The 18,570-nt window shown below is 45.5% G+C and overlaps 1 protein-coding gene across 3 annotated transcripts in view; it reads left to right on the plus strand.

Moving 5' to 3' along the window:
- mcf2a (MCF.2 cell line derived transforming sequence a) overlaps positions 1-18,570 on the plus strand; it is a 124,259-nt gene that overhangs the window by 96,095 nt on the left and 9,594 nt on the right. For all 3 annotated transcript variants that reach the window (XM_067997321.1, XM_067997320.1, XM_067997322.1), the window contains 12 exons: positions 828-894; positions 1,560-1,675; positions 1,766-1,835; positions 1,935-2,027; positions 4,445-4,537; positions 5,836-5,961; positions 7,281-7,502; positions 8,690-8,782; positions 11,109-11,187; positions 15,554-15,605; positions 15,836-15,945; positions 17,850-17,944. In XM_067997321.1, the coding sequence (XP_067853422.1) occupies positions 828-894; positions 1,560-1,675; positions 1,766-1,835; positions 1,935-2,027; positions 4,445-4,537; positions 5,836-5,961; positions 7,281-7,502; positions 8,690-8,782; positions 11,109-11,187; positions 15,554-15,605; positions 15,836-15,945; positions 17,850-17,944 (1,216 nt within the window). The remainder of the gene's footprint in view (positions 1-827; positions 895-1,559; positions 1,676-1,765; positions 1,836-1,934; positions 2,028-4,444; positions 4,538-5,835; positions 5,962-7,280; positions 7,503-8,689; positions 8,783-11,108; positions 11,188-15,553; positions 15,606-15,835; positions 15,946-17,849; positions 17,945-18,570) is intronic.

Consider the following 18,570-nt stretch of genomic DNA (forward strand, 5'->3'; position numbering starts at 1 on the left):
GGTTAGCGCAAAAACAAAGAGAGGAAAAAATTCTTTGACATGAAAAGCTGACGCTGTTTTTTTCTAATCAATTAACGCCGCTGATAAACAAAGACGTAAAATATCTGAGGGGAGTAGGTGTGGGAAGGTGGGGGAGTGAGATCAGTTGCCCTCGTATTAAGAATACAGGCGCATGTACCAAAGAGTGAGGGAATGCACACCCAGGCCTTTTGTTACCTTTAGACTCCGACTATTCCAATGCTCTCCTGGCCGGCCTCCCATCTTCCACCCTCTGTAAACTTGAGCTCATCCAAAACTCTGCTGCCCGTATCCTAACTCGCACCAAGTCCCGTTCATCCATCACCCCCTGTGTTCGCTGACCTACATTGGCTCCCGGTCCAGCAATGCCTTGATTTTAAAATTCTCATCCTTGTTTTCAAATCCCTCCATGGCCTCGCCCCTCCCTATCTCTGGAACCTCCTCCAGCCCCACAACCCTCCGAGATCTCTGCACTCCTCCAATTCTTTCTTCTTGCACATCCCCGATTTTCATCGCTCCACCATTGGCGGCCATGCCTTCAGCTGCCTGGGCCCTGAGCTCTGGAATTCCCTCCCTAAACCTCTCCGCCTCTCTACCTCTCCCTCTCCTCCTTTAAGATGCTCCTTAAAACCTACCTCTTTGACCGAAGCTTCTGGTCTCCTGTCCTAATATCGCCTTATGAGGCTCGGTGTCAAATTTTGTTTGATAATTGCTCCTTGGGAAGTTTTACTACGTTAAAGATGCTATATAAATGCAAGTTGTTGTTGTTGATAGACTGATCTCATGTAACTCCAGTGTTTATTTTACAGACACGTCATAAATGAGCTAATAGAGACTGAGCGTGTGTATGTGGAGGAGCTGAGCACTGTGCTACAGGTAACACTGCAAAGCCTATCGCTGCTTTGAGTTTGATAATCTTTGGTAGATTATTTGTACAGTTATAGTTCTGAAGAAAGGCTCAATAAATTGGGGGTTGTCTCCCTGGAACAGAGATGGGTAAGGAGGGGGATCTAATAGAGCTTTGCAAAATCATGTAAGGTTGTGAGAGGATAAATAGTGAAGCATTGTTTCTGCTGTTTGGTGCAGCGATGAAAATCGGGGATGTGCAAGAAGCAAGAATTGGAGGCGTGCAGAGATTTCGGAGGGTTGCAGGGCTGGAGGAGATTCCAGAAATAGGGGGCAGAGATTGAGGATTGTCACTCGAAGAATGAAGGGGTCAGTTGGAAGACTTTGTGGGAGAAATTCATCCTCGTTTCGCCCGCTTTTTGGGCAAAAAATTGAGGTTGGAGGGACAAATTTCGGGTGGGGCTCTCCCCAGGAAAGTGCACCGGCTGCCATCTTGGAAGCTGCCAACTTCTAGGTGTGCAGGGAGCCCGCCTGAACCGGTCGCTATGCAAACCAGGGTCCTGCCGTTAGTTGTAGGACCCCGATCGAAATTGGTCATTGTCTCAGCAGAGATTGTGTGTGATACCATCATTAGGACCTCTGCTCCATGTCTCGCTGTGTGTTGGCTCCAGTTGATTTTTATCTGTAATTTGCAGGGTTACAAAATGGAGATGGACAATCCAGCCATGATCTCTCTCATGCCTTCCTTATTGGAGAACAAGAAGGAGATATTGTTTGGCAATATGTCTGCGATCTATGATTTTCATAGCAGGTACAAATTCAATGTGTCTCTCTTTACAGACTGCAGTAAAAGGTTTTTGGATTAACGTTGCCTTTTGTTAACAGTTAATATCTTCCCCAGAATTTTTCTTAATGACCTTCAAAACTGCATCGAAACGCCAGAGAAAGTTGGCCTCTGCTTCCTTGAAAGGGTATGTACAGCACATGCCGCTTCTAATATATGGACCTACTTTTTTTTTTGAAGCGCGTTTTACGGCTGTCACGTGAGCATTTCTCATTCTACTCCTCAGAGGGACAACTTCCAAATGTACGTGAAGTACTGTCAGAATAAACCACGCTCGGAATATCTCTGGAGACAGTGTTCAGACTGCCCTTTCTTTCAGGTATCAGATTTTTAAAAAAACTTTGATCCGAATTGGTAGCCCTTGATGTGCGGAAATATTTCAATCTTTGACTGTCGTTGCACGTGGAATTCTCACGAGACCGAGGATGTTCGGAGGGTTGTCTAGCTCACTGTGGTATATAGATGGAGTCAGTGACCCTATTGGACTCCTTGTCAGCGATCAAATTGCAATGACTAATGGATTAATATGTTTTTTTTTCATTTTTTTTTTACACGGTGAATTTCAGTTGATTTGTTTTGAGTATTTCTGCTTAAATACTTCAGGCCGTGTTCTGAGTGTAGGCTGCTTGGGCCATAGAACGGGGAAATTGTGCGCACACGCCCGTGAGTTCCCGACACGCGTGCGTTGGTCCTCCCGTCTAAAGCGCACGATGTCACCATTTAGGAAAACTGACTGAAAGAGCAGAATTTTAGGAATATAGGAACAGAAGACCGCCTACTCCCACCTACGTATCATTGCCGTCTCCGCCCCTGCCTCAGCTCATCTGCTGCTGAAACCCTCATCTGTGCCTTTGTTATCTCCAGACTGGACTATTCCAATGCTCCCCTGGTCGGCCTCCCATCTTCCACCCTCCATAAATTTGAGCTCATCCAAAACTTTGTTGCCCGCATCCTAACTCAAACCAAGTCCCGTTCACCCATCACCCCCTGTGCTTGCTGACCTACATTGGCTCCCGGTCCGGCAATGCCTCGATTTTAAAATTTTCATCCTTGTTTTCAAATCCCTCGATGGCCTCGCCCCTCCCTATCTCTGTAACCTCCTCCAGACCTACAACCCTCCGATATAGAAACATAGAAAGTAGGAGCAGGAGTAGGCCATTTGGCCCTTCAAGCCTGCTCAGCAATTCAGTATGATCATGGCTGTTCCTCTATCTCAATACCATATTCCTGCTCCCTTCCCATACCCCTTGATGCCTTCTGTGTCTAGAAATCTATCTCCTCCTTAAATATATTCGTAAACAATTTTACAACACCAAGTTATAGTCCAGCAATTTTATTTTAAATTCACAAGCTTTCGGAGGCTTCCTCCTTCCTCAGGTGAACGAAATGAATTTAAAATAAAATTGCTGGACTATAACTTGGTGTTGTAAAATTGTTTACAATTGTCAACCCCAGTCCATCACCGGCATCTCCACATCTTAAATATATTCAGTGACTTGGCCTCCACAGACTTCTGGTAGATATCTCTGCGCTCCTCCAATTCTGGCCTTTTGCACATCCCCGATTTTCATTGCTCCACCCTAAACCTTCCTAAACCTCTCTGCCTCTCCCCCTCTCTCTCCTCCTTTAAGACGCTCCTCAAAACCTACCTCTTTGACCAAGCTTTTGGTCACCTGTCCTAATATCTCCTTATATGACTCGGTGTCAAACTTTGTTTGACAGTCGCTCTTGTGAAGCACCTTGGGACATTTTACTGTGTTAAAGGCGCTATATAAATGCAAGTTGTTGTTGTTGTAGAATCATAGAATCATGCAGCACAGAAGGAGGCCACTCGGCCCATCGTGCCTGTGCCGGCTTTTAACATCCATCGTTCAAACGACATGATCGCTGAACTGCCTGGGTAACTGCTGAGTGTGAAACCACCTCCTTCACACACTCAGGCTCAAACTAATGTCATCAAAACTCATATTTTAAACAAAAATGATCTAAAACACTCGCCTGGATGGCTCAATGAAGTTTGTCCAGTAAATAGCTGGGCTGTAAAGAACAGGACGATCGGAGATTCAGTGCCTAGCTCACAGTGGTAGTAGAGGCAGGGGAGCTACAATCGGCTTAAGCACTCCTTGGATTAGAGAGGGGGGGAGTATTGGCCATGGTTCCTGCTCCTGGTCACTATCCAGTGACCCCCCCACCGCCCGCTGAAAAGAGTGCGTGTGTGAACATTGGGGTGAGTGCGGGATCGGGCGGAGATGTACCCCTGGTGGTCATCTAGGCTGCTGACACTCCCTGCCAATGCGCGTCCATCAGTAATGATCAGACAGGAAAGGCCCAAGGAGTCAATGGGGGTGAACCTGGTCCCAGGCAGTGGCGCAAAACGGGCGCTAGCAAATCGGAAGCCAGCTTAACGTCCGCTTGATTGAAGTCAATGGATAAGAAAAATTGGGCGGGGTGTAAAACGGGATCCTGATTCGCTATCGCCCGTTTTACACTACTGTCCGAGACCAATTTATACCAACAGTGTCTTCAGTGGAGGAGAAAATCAGCAAGAAAAACAAAGCCAATGACACAATCCTGTATTTGGATGCCTGATAGACCATCGTCTCACCTACCATTGGCCCCACTGAAGCTTGTCACCTAGTGAACTGTTGTGTTGATGAGACTCCATTGATTAGGAGGTTGCTAGTTTATTCAGAACCAGTGTTACCAACTGTTCCTAACCTGTGCTCTCGTTATTAGGAATGTCAACGCAAACTGGACCACAAACTTGGACTGGACTCGTACTTACTGAAACCAATCCAACGGCTAACGAAATACCAGCTATTACTGAAGGTATGTCAAGGAGGTGTTACAGTTGGACTAGAGAAGGATACATGGTGATACTCATTATATTCTAAACCTCGCCGCCTCTCCTCCTTTAAGACGCTCCTTAAAACCTGCCTCTTTGACCAAGCTTTTGGTCACCTGTCCTAATGTCTCCTTATGTGGCTCGGTGTCAAATTTTGCTTGACAATCACTCCTGTCAAGCACCTTGGGATGTTTTACTATATTAAAGGTGCTATTTAATTGCAAGTTGTTGTTGTGGGATATTTAACGTCCACCTGATAGGATAGACAGGCCCTTGGTTTAATATCTCATCTGAAAGACGGCACCGCTGACAGTGCAGCACTGGGAGTGTCAGCCTAGATTTTGTGCTCAAGTCTCTGGAGTGGGACTTGAACCTACGATCTTTGACTCAGGCGAGAGTGCTACCCACCACATCATACCCACCATATGCAAGAGTTTATGTAGCAATAGTAACTGCACTTCAAAAGTAATCAATTGGTAGTGAAATCCTTTGGGATCTGATAAAGCACTGTATAAATACATGTTCTTTCTTTTGAATTGTTGAAAGCGTTTTCATCTGGGTGAGATGTTAAACCAAGGAGACCCACTTTGCAAGTTCAGGTGGACATTTCCGATCCCATGATACTATTCAAAGCAGAGCAGAGAGTTCTGTGGTGTCCTGGCCAACATCCCTCTCTCAACCAAGAACATAAAAAATAAATTTGGTCACTTAAAAAAGATGTTTAACATGTACGAAAGCTTTGTTGTGGTTTAATTTTCATGTGGAATTCCGCTGTCCACTATTTTTACAGACATTAACCTGTTTATTTTAATTTAATCAACTTTTATTTTAAATGGCTTAACACCTCCATTAAAGTAGCAGGCAGAATAATTTAATGTCAGCTCGTTAAGTGTTTCTCCACCATTATCAGCAACTGGGAATTCCACTTTTTGATACATAAATAGAAGTCACCGCACCCATCCCTCCATCTGTACAGCTGCTGCCTCCCTTCAACAAAACCCCAATCTTTGACCATGGTATTGCTCCCTCCAAACCCCCTCTCTCGCTTCTCCGCCTCCTGCTCAATGTCCACTGCCTTGTAAAGCACTCTGAGATGTCTAAGGGTAGAGATGAGAGTAATCGATAATAGCAGACACAGGCTTAATTAATGTGTTCCCCTGTCCGCTATTTCGTGGAGGTGTTAACCCGTTTAAAAGTACACAAAGATGATTCAAAACATAACTCGTTGGAGTGCTGACATATTTCTTTGGAATAATTTGCAAATTGCTGTGTATCCTGACAGGAATTATTGAAGTTCAGTAACAACAGTGATGGAACCCAGGAGTTACAGGAAGCTCTAGCATCCATGTTGAACTTATTAAAGTCAGTTAATGACTCCATGCACCAGATTGCTATAACAGGATATAACGTAAGTACCATCACCAATCCTTATACTAGTCCATCACCAATCTTTATACTAGTCCATCACCAATCCTTATACTAGTCCATCACCAATCCTTATACTAGTCCATCACCAATCTTTATACTAGTCCATCACCAATCTTTATACTAGTCCATCACCAATCTTTATACTAGTCCATCAACAACTCCTAATACTAGTTCATCAACAACTCATTATACTAGTTCATCACTAACTCCTTGAACTAGTTCATCACCAACCCTTAAACTAGTTCATCACTAACTCTCTATACTTTGTGTCTTGAAGAGTGAAAATGTGTCAGAGATTAATCTCTGATCTCACTTCGTCTGTGACCCATGATGCAACCAAGTCAATCTTCACTTGGGTTTTAGGTTGTATTGTAGAACTACGTGCAATGCAGTTACCCTATGTAAGACTTTGGTATGTCGCACTTGACGTTTTGGTGTCCAGTTTTGGTTCTCGCAGGTGGTAAGGGATGTGCTGGCTTTGGAGAAGATGCAGAGGAGGGTGACCAGAATGATGCCTAGTCTAAGGGCTCTTAGTTGTGTCATTAGGCTTCGTGAGTTAGGACTATTTACTTCAAGGAGTATTTCTTTTCACCGAGTTGTCACTCTTTGGAATAGATTGCTGTAGGAATGAATTCACTCCAGTTCTTTGAAAGAGAGCTGGATAAGTACCTGAGTAATGAGGAGATTGCCAGTTATAGAGAGTGAGTTGCTAGTTAGCTGTAAATATGATGAACGGTGGGCTATCATTGTCTCAAAGGCCTTAGGGAGTCAGAGAGGAAGTTCCAAGAGTTTTCTTCTGAATTGACCTCAGACTATTTTTCCTTTGGCTTTTTGCCTCTCCCAGGAGATTTCATGGTTAGAAGGCGGGTTATTCGTGTTCATGGTTGCAGCATCTCTGGATAGGCCAGGCTCGATGGCCGTGAAGGGATTTTCCTGCACTTCATTTTGTATCTTTATAAAGAGAGCAAATAGAATAAAGGGATGAGAGAATTGAACACTGTGGGAGAACCTTCACCACACGGACTGCAGCGGTTCAAGAAGGCGGCTCACCACCACCTTCTCAAGGGCAGCTAGGGGATGGGCAATAATTGTTGGCTTTGCCAGCGACACCCACATCCTGAGAATGAATTTTTTTAAAAAGGACACCTGGACAGGAAAAAGTAAAAATAATGGTAACGACAGAGTTAAAAGTTCAAACGCTTATACTTTTTAAATGGATATTAATTAAATTCTGTTAATAATAATAGTACTGTAATATCAACCCACAAATAATTCAACGTGTCATATTCTGATTTGCAGGGCAACCTGGAAGAATTTGGCCGGGTTTTGATGCAGGGCTCCTTTAATGTCTGGATAAATCACAAGAAAGGTCCCACCAAAATGAAGGACCTTGCACGATTCAAACCAATGCAGCGCCATCTCTTCCTCCATGAGACGGCTCTTCTGTTCTGTAAGAAGCGGGAAGAACATGGAGAAGGTTATGACAAAGCACCTTCTTACAGTTTCAAACATTACTTAAAAGTAAGACAGACGATCTGACCATTTGCAGTTTCGTTTTTCCTTTGCGCCATCAGCTCGTAGGGTAAATTCAGTGATCCCAGGCTCCCTCGCTGGAAGTCTCACTCAAAGGTCGCACAGGTCAGAGGGCAGCACTGTAGTGTGCGAACTCCATCTCCAGCCCATGCTCCCTTCGGGTGAAGCTCCTTGTCGGGAGCGCAGGGACACTCAATTTGCTCTCCTTTCTATTTTTGTACCGCTTCTCTATATCCCCCCACTGCTTCCTCCAAGTACCCTTGATCCATAGGGAGCACAGCACACTGGCTGCAGGTCTCTCCATCAGGTCACTCCTGCTGATTTGGTACCTGCAGGGCAGGTCACCTGCTATCCCTAGGGTCGATTTAACCCCGTCAATTCTTCCTCTCCACAGAGGTGGAATGCACTGCTGTTTTTGCAGTTTGTCACTGAATGAAGGTGGCCCAGATTGAACATCAGTTAACGTTGTGACGTGAATCTTGTTTTGGGTTCAGCAGTGGCTCAGTTGGTAGTGTTCTTGCCCCTGAATCAGGAGGATGTGACTTGCAAGTCCCACTCCAGAGATTTAATCACAAAATCCAGGCTGATACTCTCAGTGATGGAGTGCTGCATTGCTGGCAGTGCCGTCTCTCAGATGAGATGTTAAACTAAGCCCCCTGTCTGCCCTCTCAGGTGGATGTAAAAGATCCCACGGCACTATTTCGAAGAAGAGCAGGTGAGTTCTCCCCAGTGTCCTGGCCCTTTTATCCCTTAACCAACATCACTAAAACAGATTATCTGATCACTTATTTCGTTGTTGTTTGTGGGATCTTGCTCTGCACAGAATTGGTTGCCGTGTTTCCTACATTACAACAGTGACTACACTTCAGAAGGATTTCATTAGCTGTAAAGCGCTTTGGGATGTCCTGAGATTGTGAAAGGCGCTATATAAATGCAATCCAGTTTGGAATTCCGACCAGGAATTGGGAGGGAGGGAAGGGAAGAAAACTAATGTAGCTTAATAGTTCTGGTTCAGAGCGAGAGGCCACTAGCCTTTTGCATTTGATTCTTGCCATTGTTGATATGCTTCTCTGTGATACTATTTGGAAGATATTCTATATCGATCGAGTGGTGTAACTTTCCAGTGAAAGAAGCAGGGGGGAATATAACGATATTTCTTGTATTTAATTTGGCAGATGAGCGCTGTTGGGATCACTGAGAATGTTAAAGGGGATATTAGGAAGTTTGAAGTCTGGTATAGTGGACGAGAGGAGGTTTATCTCATCCAAGTAAGTTCAGTATTGTCCAGAATTAATGGAATGTGTTTGCAGGATTTGACTTGCTTCTCTCTGCAGGGCTCAGCAAACTCGCTTTTTAAAAAATATATTCATTTTTGGGATGCGGGCGTCGCTGGCGAGGCCAGCATTTATTGCCCATCCCTAGTTGCCCCTTGAGAAGGTGGTGGTGAGCCGCCTTCTTGAACCGCTGCAGTCCGTGTGGTGAAGGTTCTCCCACAGTGCTGTTAGGTCGGGATTTCCACAATTTTGATCCGGCGATAATGAAGGAACGGCCGATATATTTCCAAGTCTGGATGGTGTGTGACTCAGAGGGGAACGTGCAGGTGGTGTTGTTCCCATGTGCCTGCTGCCCTTGTCCTCCTAGGTGGTAGAGGTCGCGGGTTTGGGAGGTGCTGCCGAAGAAGCCTTGGTGAGTTGCAGGAATCTATCCTACGTTTAGATCCAGATGCAGCTTTTGGAGGAATTAGTAACTAAGCTAAACATAGAAAAAGTAAATTAACTCAGTTTGAGCAAGAGGGCCCAGATCGGCATGCCTCCTTTGAGGCCACCTGCAGCCATTAAGGGCTAGATACTATAATGTATCTGTAATTTTTTTATTGTTCACTCTGGTTGTGCCTTTCTCGCACAATCCTGCCGTAACTATACCTGGGGAGCAGGTCCCGGCTTTGCATTGGGAGCTTTCCGTTGGCCTCTTGGGGCAGAGCGTCCGTCCACCCCAAACAAGGCCGTCAGTATTGGAGCGAGCGAGGCTAGTGTTAGTGACTCTATTCTCTGGGAGTTCCCGCATCCCCAGTCTCTCAGTAGCTGGTGGGTCCTTGGCAGCTGGTAGCAAGACCAGGCAAATCACCCCACCGAGTTTCAGAAGTGGGGACCAGCCAGTGGTCCTGCCTGGATTGTGGCCTGAACGCTCAAAGTGGAGGGAATTCCTTTGAAATAAATTTCATCTCCTTTACAAAGTTGGGGTTGGGGGGAATTAAGGGGCACTTATTCCTTCCTTCCTGGGGGATAGGAGGCTGCGGCACTCTCTCCTCAGACCTAGCCGTACGCAGCCTCCTTCAATGGGGGCAGGCACCCCAGATGTACCTCGAGTGGCACAGGCACCCACTGTTGATATGCAAAGCAGGGGAACGGCCTCCTGACCCCAGGATCAGAGGCAGAGGTTCCCGGTGGGAGCTTCTAAACACACAAGCTGGGAATTTGGCCCCTTGGATTGTCAAGGCCGACGTGTTACAAATTGGTACCTGATCCTCCAGTTGTCACGCTCCAGGCGTTCCGCTCTATCGAATGCAAAGTTCTCAATACCAGGGCCAGAATATCTGCAGCTACTTAATGTATCTTCTCAAAGAGACCCAGGGTTCCGATCTTATTTTTAATTCGTTCTCGGGACGACGGTGTCGTTGGCAAGGCCGGCATTAATCGCCCAATCCCTTACTTGCCCTGAGCAGGTGGTGGTGGGATTTGTTCTGGAACTGCTGCAGTCTCGTGTGATATTCTAGGTTGTGGGTTTGATATAACTGGCTTGCGAGGCCACTTCAGAATCAACCATGTTAGTGTTGGACTGGAGTCACATATAGGCCCAGACCAGGTAAGGACGGCAGGTTTTCTTCCCCTAAAGGGAACCACTTGGGTTTTTATGACAATCCGACAGCTTCAAGGTCACTTTTACTGAGATCAGCTTTTTATTTCCAGACTGCACATTCTTAAACTGCCCAGGGTGTGATTTGAACTCATTATTCTCTGGATTATTAGTCCAGTAACATAACCACTGCACTAACCGTACCCTATTGACCTGAGCATTCACTTCAAGAACGCAGAGGGATCACACCTCGTGGCCTGCGAATGGTGCATTAGACTGGAAATCCCGTGATCCGTTCTGAGGGGGCAGAGGTGTGACACATTCAGCCCGTCGCTACGGCCTTGCAGCTGGCCCCGTTCCAAATCCCAGCGAACGAGTCAAATACACAGTAGGGACTTGTTCTTGTGCCCACATTGGCACAATAAGGTACCCGTTCTACCGAGAGGGAGGGGAAGGGGCAGGCAGGGGTAGAGGCTCGGATTAGGCTGGAGAAAAAGCATCAGAAATGTTTTAATCCCCCAGTCAGCGGGCAGAGGGGCTTCTCAGAAACATTACTGCCTCTGACCGCGGACCAACTAGAAACTCAACGTTAAAGGTTAAAATCAGTTACCTGTTTTTAAAATGAACTGGAATGTGTGAAAATGTCTTGTCTCAACATTGAAGGAACCAAACGGTTTGTCACGGGAGAACAAGATTTGAAGTATTTAGCCCTGTGCAGAACGATATTCTCTATGTTCTCAGGCTTCCTCAGTGGATGTCAAGATGGCCTGGTTGAGTGAGATGAGGAAAGTGCTGACAAACCAACAGACACTCCTCAGAGGTACTTTGCTGCTTTGTGCTCGCGCTGGATTCTGGAAATTTCTTTCGCTGTGATGTTGAAAAACGATGACCGCGCAGTGGAGTGAGACGAGCTAGCTCGCGGAGTGACGATTCCCACCTTGCAGAGACTCTCAGCAGGCTGTAGCCATGCGCGCTGTGCGAGTCTGTACTGTTCAGCTATCCTGTGGTTCAGCTCTGACAGGTCATTTGAAATCAGATTTTGAACCTACAGCCCTGTTGACTCAAAATCGTTGCCTCATACAGCACAGGAGAAGGCCATTCGGCCCATCATGCCTGTGCCGGCTCTTTGAAAGAGCTATCCAATTAGTCCAACTCCCCCACCTCTGGCTCTTTCCCCATAGCACTGCAAATGTTTTCTTTTTCAAGTATTTATCCAGTTCCCTTTTGAAAGTTATTATAGAATCTGCTTCCACCGCCCTTTCAGGCAGCGCATTCCAGATCAGAACAACTCGCTGCGTAAAAAAAATGTCTCCTCATCTCCCCCCTGGACTTGATGGTAAAAGTGCTACCAGTTGAGCCAAACTGACACTGACCGCCAATGACCACTAAACTCTTCAAAGTGCGTCAAACAATTATGGAATACAATTCCACCCCCTCCAAATGATGCAGTAACATTGTTTTTATTAAGTAAAATTGTGTGACTGTTACTTTCAGCCCTCGTGCCCCGCATAACTTTCATGCCTGGGGCAGCAGATTTACGGTGTACCTCTTTTGGAAGAGTGGGTAGATTTTTCCTGCTCCTGCCCCTTGATGTACCGGATTACCCAAGTACAACACATAGAGGAAAATCAGACGGGGAAGATAACACGCGGGTTGGATATATTGGCCTTGGAGGGGGTTGCAGTGCAGATTCACCAGAATGATGTCAGGGCTTAAAGGGTTAAATTACGAGGACAGGTTGCATAATCTTGGCTTGTATTCCCTCGAGTTTAGAAGGTTGAAGGGTGATCTAATCGAGGTGTTTAAAATGATGAGAGGATTCGATAGGGTAGTTACAGAGAAACTGTTCCCTCTGGTGGGGAAATCAAGAACAAGAGGGCACATAATCTTAAAGTTAGAGCCAGGCCGTTCAGGGGTGATCTCAGGAAGCATTTCTTCACACAAAGGGCAGTGGAAATCTGGAATTCTCTCCCCTAAATCGCCGTGGATGAAATGAAGAAAGAACTTGCATTTATATAGCGCCTTTCACGACCTCAGGACGCCCCAAAGCACTTTACAGACAGTGAAGTAATTCTTGAAGTACAGTCACTGTTGTAATGTAGGATGCTGGGGGTCAATTGAAATTTTTAAGACTGAGATCGATAGACTTTTGTTGGGTAAGGGTATCGAGGGATAGGGAGCAAAGGCGGGTAAATGGAGTTGAGGTGCAGGTCAGCCCTGGTCTAACAGAATGGCAGTTCTGGTTTGAGGGGCTGAATGGCATTCTGCTATTCCTAAGTAAGGGACCCTGCTCGATTTTCTACCGTTTGAGGGTCCAGGCTGCCTTACGAGTGGAGCTCCTTCCTGCCCGATTCTCCTGAACCTGCTGATCTCAGGACATTCAATACGCACAGGGACCAGAAAATCAGGGGCAGTCATTTTATAGCCGCCAACTCTTTTAAAGCTGCAGACTTCCTCGGCTGTTCATCACCCTATCGTAAAATCTACGGCAAAATCCAATGACCGCACAATCGAGCAGTGCTCACTAGGCCTGTAATGACAGAGTGCTCCACTCAGCATACCGGTTTAGGGCCTAGATCAATATCAAAGCCCAAACAGACTGGAGAAGCTGGGATTGTTTTCCTCAGAGCAGAGAAGGTTAAAGGGAGATTTGATCGAGGTGTTCAAAATCATGACGGGTTTTGATAGAGAAGATAAGGAGAAACTGTTTCCAGTGGCAGGAGGGTCGGTAACCAGAGGGCACAGATTTAAGATAATTGGCAAAAGAACCAGGGGGGGAGATGAGGAGAATTTTTTCTTTACGCAGCGAGTTGTTATGATCTGGAATGCGCTGCCTGAGAGGGCGGTGGAAGCAGATTCAATAATAACTTTCAAAAGAGAATTGGATAAATACTTGAAGGGGAAAATTTTGCAGGGCTACGGGGAAAGGGCAGAGAGAGCGGGACTAATTGGACAGCTCTTTCAAAGAGCTGGCACAGGCACGATGGGCCGAATGGCCTCCTCCTGTGCTGTATCATTCTATGATTCTGTGAACATTATAGTACTGGTATTCTGAGCAGCACAATGGGGAGGAGAGGCAGAGCAGCTATTTGAAGCGTATGTGATTGGTGACTAACACTGCCAGAAGTGCAGTAAAGATCAACAGTACACATCAGTGATTGGTACCCTTCTGATATACTGATCACTCGGGTACAGGCCTCGTTTGGGCTGCTGGCTTAATTCATTACAGTAACAGGAGTCACTGTGGTATTAACCTCCTACTGGGGATAACACTGAACTGAGTTGAAAGCCTAACTGGCTATCTTTTTTTTTTGGTAATTTGCTAAATGCCCAGATTTGGCCAATGGAGACATTTCAATTCTCCGTTATCGGAAATGGCGAAGTGCAGAGGTACCAGCATAAGGGACCATTTTTATATCCTTAATTAGTTTCTCGCTGCCTTGACCATTGGCAAGTGAGTCGCCTCATTGGAAGATGGGAAGGTCAGCCCCTTCCAAACAAAAGGGGGGTCCTTGCCGGGCAAGATATGGTAAGCCTTTTTTAGTCACTGGTTAGGCCTCAGGTGGACTATTGCGCCCAGTTCTGGGCACCACACTTTAGGAAGGATGTCAAGGCCTTGGAGAGGGTGCAGGGGAGATTTACTAGAATGAGGGATGAGGGAATTCAATTATGTGGAGGGACTGGAGAAGCTGGGGCTGTTCTCCTTTGAACAGAGATGGTTAAGAGGAGATTTAATAAAGATGTTCAAAGGGGTTTTGATAGGGTAGATAGGGAGAAACCGTTGCCACTGGCAGGAGGGTCGGTAACCAGAGGGCACAGATTTAAGGTAATTGACAAAAGAACCAGAGGGGAGATGAGGAGAATTTTTTTACACAGCGAGTTGTTGTGATCTGGAATTAACTGTCTGAAAGGGCGGTGGAAGCAGATTCAGTAGTAGCTTTAGAAAGGGAATTGGTTAAATACTTGAAGAGGAAAAATTTGCTGCGCTATGGGAAAAGTGCAGGGGGGAGTGGGACTGATGAAATAGCTCTTTCAAATGGCCAGCACTGGCACGATGGGCCGAATGGCCTCCTTCTGTGGTCTATGATTCTATGCCAATCCAATGTTGGTGGTAATCCTGCAATAGTAATAATCCAGTGATTAATCCAGTGATAGTGGTAATCCTGTAAAAGCGATGGTGATGAGACAGTTGGTGGGATCGAAGGACTCTGATCCCAGGCAATGTTGATGGATTGGGCATGAGTTGTTCCTTGGTGGTTGTGCCTGGTCCAGAGTTGTTTCGTGTTGTTTTGTTTCCCTTGGTGGTCTGATAACAGATGTGTTCTATATTCTTTGTCCTTGTTGGGGAAACTGGAGGATTCGGTGGAGAGGGTGGGAGTGAGGGTCAGTGCACGGATAAGTGTGTTCCATGCTCCTTGACAGACTAGGAGTTTTGTCAAACAGATTTTCTTCCAGAGATCCCCCCAGTTTCATAAAAGCATCGATTTGGCCTATTGTGCCTGTGCTGATTATGAGGACAGGTTGCATAGACTAGGCCTGTATTCCCTTGAGTATAGAAGATTAAGGAGTGATCTAATTGAGGTGTTTAAGATGATTAAAGGATTTGACAGAGTAGATAGAGAGAAACTATTTCCTCTGGTGGGAGAGTCCAGAACAAGGGGGCATAACCTTAAAATTAGAGCGAGGCCGTTCAGGGGTGATGTCAGGAAGCACTTCTTCACACAAAGGGGAGTGGAAATCTGGAACTCTCTCCCCCAAAAAGCAGTTGAGGCTGGGGGTCAATTAAAAACTTCAAAATTGGGATTGATAGATTTTTGTTAGGTAAGGTTATTAAGGGTTACAGAACCAAGGCGGGTAGATGGAGTTAAGATGTAAATCAGCCATGATCTGATTGAATGGCGGAACAAGCTCAAGGGGCTGAATGGCCTCCTCCTGTTCCTGTGTTACCTCATCAACTGCTGCAGTCCCATTTCCCTGCTCTCTTATCCTTTTATAATCTTCCTTCTTAAATACCAATTCCCTTTTAAGTGATATTGCAGTCACTGCCTTCAGTAGCTACTTGCGGTAAAGCATTTCACCTCCATTTACTAGGGAACATTTATTTAATCGACACACACTGAAACAGGATATACACCCGGGTTATATCCAGTGCCTGATAATTTTCTCATTGTGCCTTTCATTCACAGAAGACAGCCAGTGCCATCATCAGTTTACAGATCAGATTCTTCTATCCCCGGGGTAAGTGTTAAAAATAGTCCATAAAATCAAATGACAGATGCTGTGTTTGCCTTGCAAAGAAATAAAATAGATCTAATCAATTTTGCATTAGGTTGCAATCTGAGAAGTAGAACTTGTGCACTTCTAGAGGCCTGAGCAGTTCTCAAGTGTGAAAGCTGATATACCAATAACGGAATTCCTTCATATCCCATCTAAGGTCACTTTCTGATTGATTTTTTTTCCCCCTACAGGAAGCAGAAGAGAGCCTCCTTGAGTTCAGAGGAAAACGATTCTGATCTCACAAGTACTGTGGTTTTAGAAAACTTCCCTCTGTCACTGCAGCATCTCTCAACACGGAAAGGTATTGCTAACTAGTTTCACAGAACTGATCTTAGAAAGGGCAGGCAGCTTTTACGTTAACGGGCTGCATTCCCCACACAGTCAATTGCAGATATTTCTGATCATTGAATCACAGAAAATGTACAGCACAGAAACGGGTAATTCGGCCCGACTGTTCCCTGCCAGTGTTTACGCTCCACACGAGCCTAATCAGAGTGACTTCATCTTTAAACAAAACGTTGCTGATGGTGCAGTTTTCGGGCTGACTGTGTTCTCGGAACTGCCCGTTCTGTGGAGCTAAATTTGCATCATGTCAATCTCAGAGTTTCCTCACAAAACCCCCCTCTCTTGTTTTTACTTAGAATGTTTGAATAAAGCGAGTAATGGTAGTAGATATAGTAGTGGTATTAGTAATAGTAGTAGTAGTAGTGGGAGTAGTAATAGTAGCGGTATTGGTAATAGTGGTAATAATAGTGGTAGTAGTAATAGTAGTAGTGGTAGTAATGGTAGTGGTAATAGTAGTGGAATAGTAGTGGTAAAAGTAATGGTAGTGGTAATGGTAGTGGTAAAAGTAATGGTAGCGGTAGTAGTAGTAATGGTAGTAGTGGAGTAGTGGTCGCAGTGGTAGTGGTAATATTAGTGGTTGTGGTAATATTAGTGGCTGTGGTAATATTAGTGGTTGTGGTAATATTAGTGGCAGTGGTAATATTAGTGGTTGTGGTGTGTTCTAAGGATGTCGGTGCCAAAAATGAAGGGAGCAAAAGTTTGTGGTTTTGTGAGGAAGCTCTGAAGCTGACATGATGTTTCCTGCCCAATGCAAATTTAGCCCCACAGAACAGACAGTTACAAGAACACAGTCTGCTGGAAAACTCAGCTTTGTTTAAAGGTGATTAAACACTCTGATTGGAAAGTGGTGAGCTGAAGACCGTGCAGGCCGACACGAGACGGACGTTGTCTAACCGCACGCCTCACCTAACCCCGTTCCTGGTGGAGGCTTCTCCTGTTGATCCCTCTGACGTTGGCAATCGTTCTGTCTCTCGCGTCTTGCCTCCACGCTGGCATGGCGTTGTAGCTCAAAGCCCTTCTCTTCGTCTCTCACCTTCAGCACACCATCGCTGCCTGTCGGTGGCCTGGCTATCCCGAGAGTCAATGACCGCGTGACACTGTTTCAAGTGAAGCTTCAGTAAATGCTCCCTTGAAAAAAGAACCTTGAATGTTAACAACGTAAACCTGTGCAGCCTTGCTATTGGCAACGATGGTTGACTTTATTTTATTTTTTTGTTCATTTTGAAGGGAAAAAAATTGCTGGGCTACGGGAAAAGAGCGGGGGAATGGGACTAACTGGATTGCTCTTACAGAGAGCTGGCACGGGCTCGATGAGCAGAATGGCCTCCTTCTGTGCTGTAGCCATTCTATGATTCTATGATTTTGTTTTCATTCTCGGGATGTGGGCGTCGCTGGCATTTATTGCCCATCCCTAGTTGCCTTCTAAGAATTGCCTTCTTGACCCACCTTTTTGACCCTCAGTTGGTTTGATCCAACTGAGGGTCTTGCTAGGCCACTTCAGAGGGCAGTTAAGAGTCAACCACACTGGTGTGGGACTGGACTCACATATAGGCCTAGACCGGGTAAGGGCAGCAGGTTTCCTTCCATAAAGGGACATTAGTGAACCAGCTGGGGTTTTTTACGACAATCTGACAGCTTCATGGTCACTTTTACTGAGACCAGACTTTTATTCCAGATTTTTTTTTACTGAATTCAAATTCTCAAACTGCCCTGGTGGGATTTGAACTCAAATTCTCTGGATTGCTAGTCTGGTAATATAGCCACTACACTACTGTACCCCTCTTTGATGACAAAAAATGTCACTGTAATCTGAATGAAATAAGAAGCTGTGATCTAACTCGTGTTTCTCTCTCCTCACAGACTGGGCTGGAACATCCCGTTTTATTGATGCCTCAGAGGGAAACGATGACTGGTCCAGTAATAATGACACAGAGGAGGAGGATGCTAACCAGCTGGTCAGTGACCCGTTCAAATCCATGTCCCAAACATCTGAAATTTGTTAAGTTTTAAGATTCAAGCGCCTCCTACCCTTAATCAATATGAATAGCTTTGGGGTTTATGAACAGATTCTTGACTTATTTCCTGCCCCCAAACCCACAGTTTCCGTCCCTTCTTCTGAAGTTAGTGACACGTCAAAGTATAATTCCACAAGTGCTGAGAGGCCACTAGTATCTTGTCCAATTGGCCATTGAGAATGCCTTGTCCAATTGGCCATTGAGACTACCTTGTCCAACTGGCCATTGAGACTACCTTGTCCAATTGGCCATTGAGACTACCTTGCCCAATTGGCCATTGAGACTACCTTGTCCAATTGGCCATTGAGACTACCTTGTCCAATTGGCCATTGAGACTACCTTGTCCAATTGGCCATTGAGACTACCTTGCCCAATTGGCCATTGAGACTACCTTGTCCAATTGGCTATTGAGAATACCTTGTCCTATTGGTAATTGAGACTACCTTGTCCAATTGGCTATTGAGACTACCTTGTCCAATTGGTAATTGAGACTACCTTGTCCAATTGGCTATTGAGAATACCGTGCCCAATTGGCCATTGAGAATATCTTGTCCAATTGGCCATTG

The sequence above is a fragment of the Heptranchias perlo genome, chromosome 15 (assembly GCF_035084215.1).
Source record: "Heptranchias perlo isolate sHepPer1 chromosome 15, sHepPer1.hap1, whole genome shotgun sequence".
Classification (NCBI taxonomy): domain Eukaryota; kingdom Metazoa; phylum Chordata; class Chondrichthyes; order Hexanchiformes; family Hexanchidae; genus Heptranchias; species Heptranchias perlo.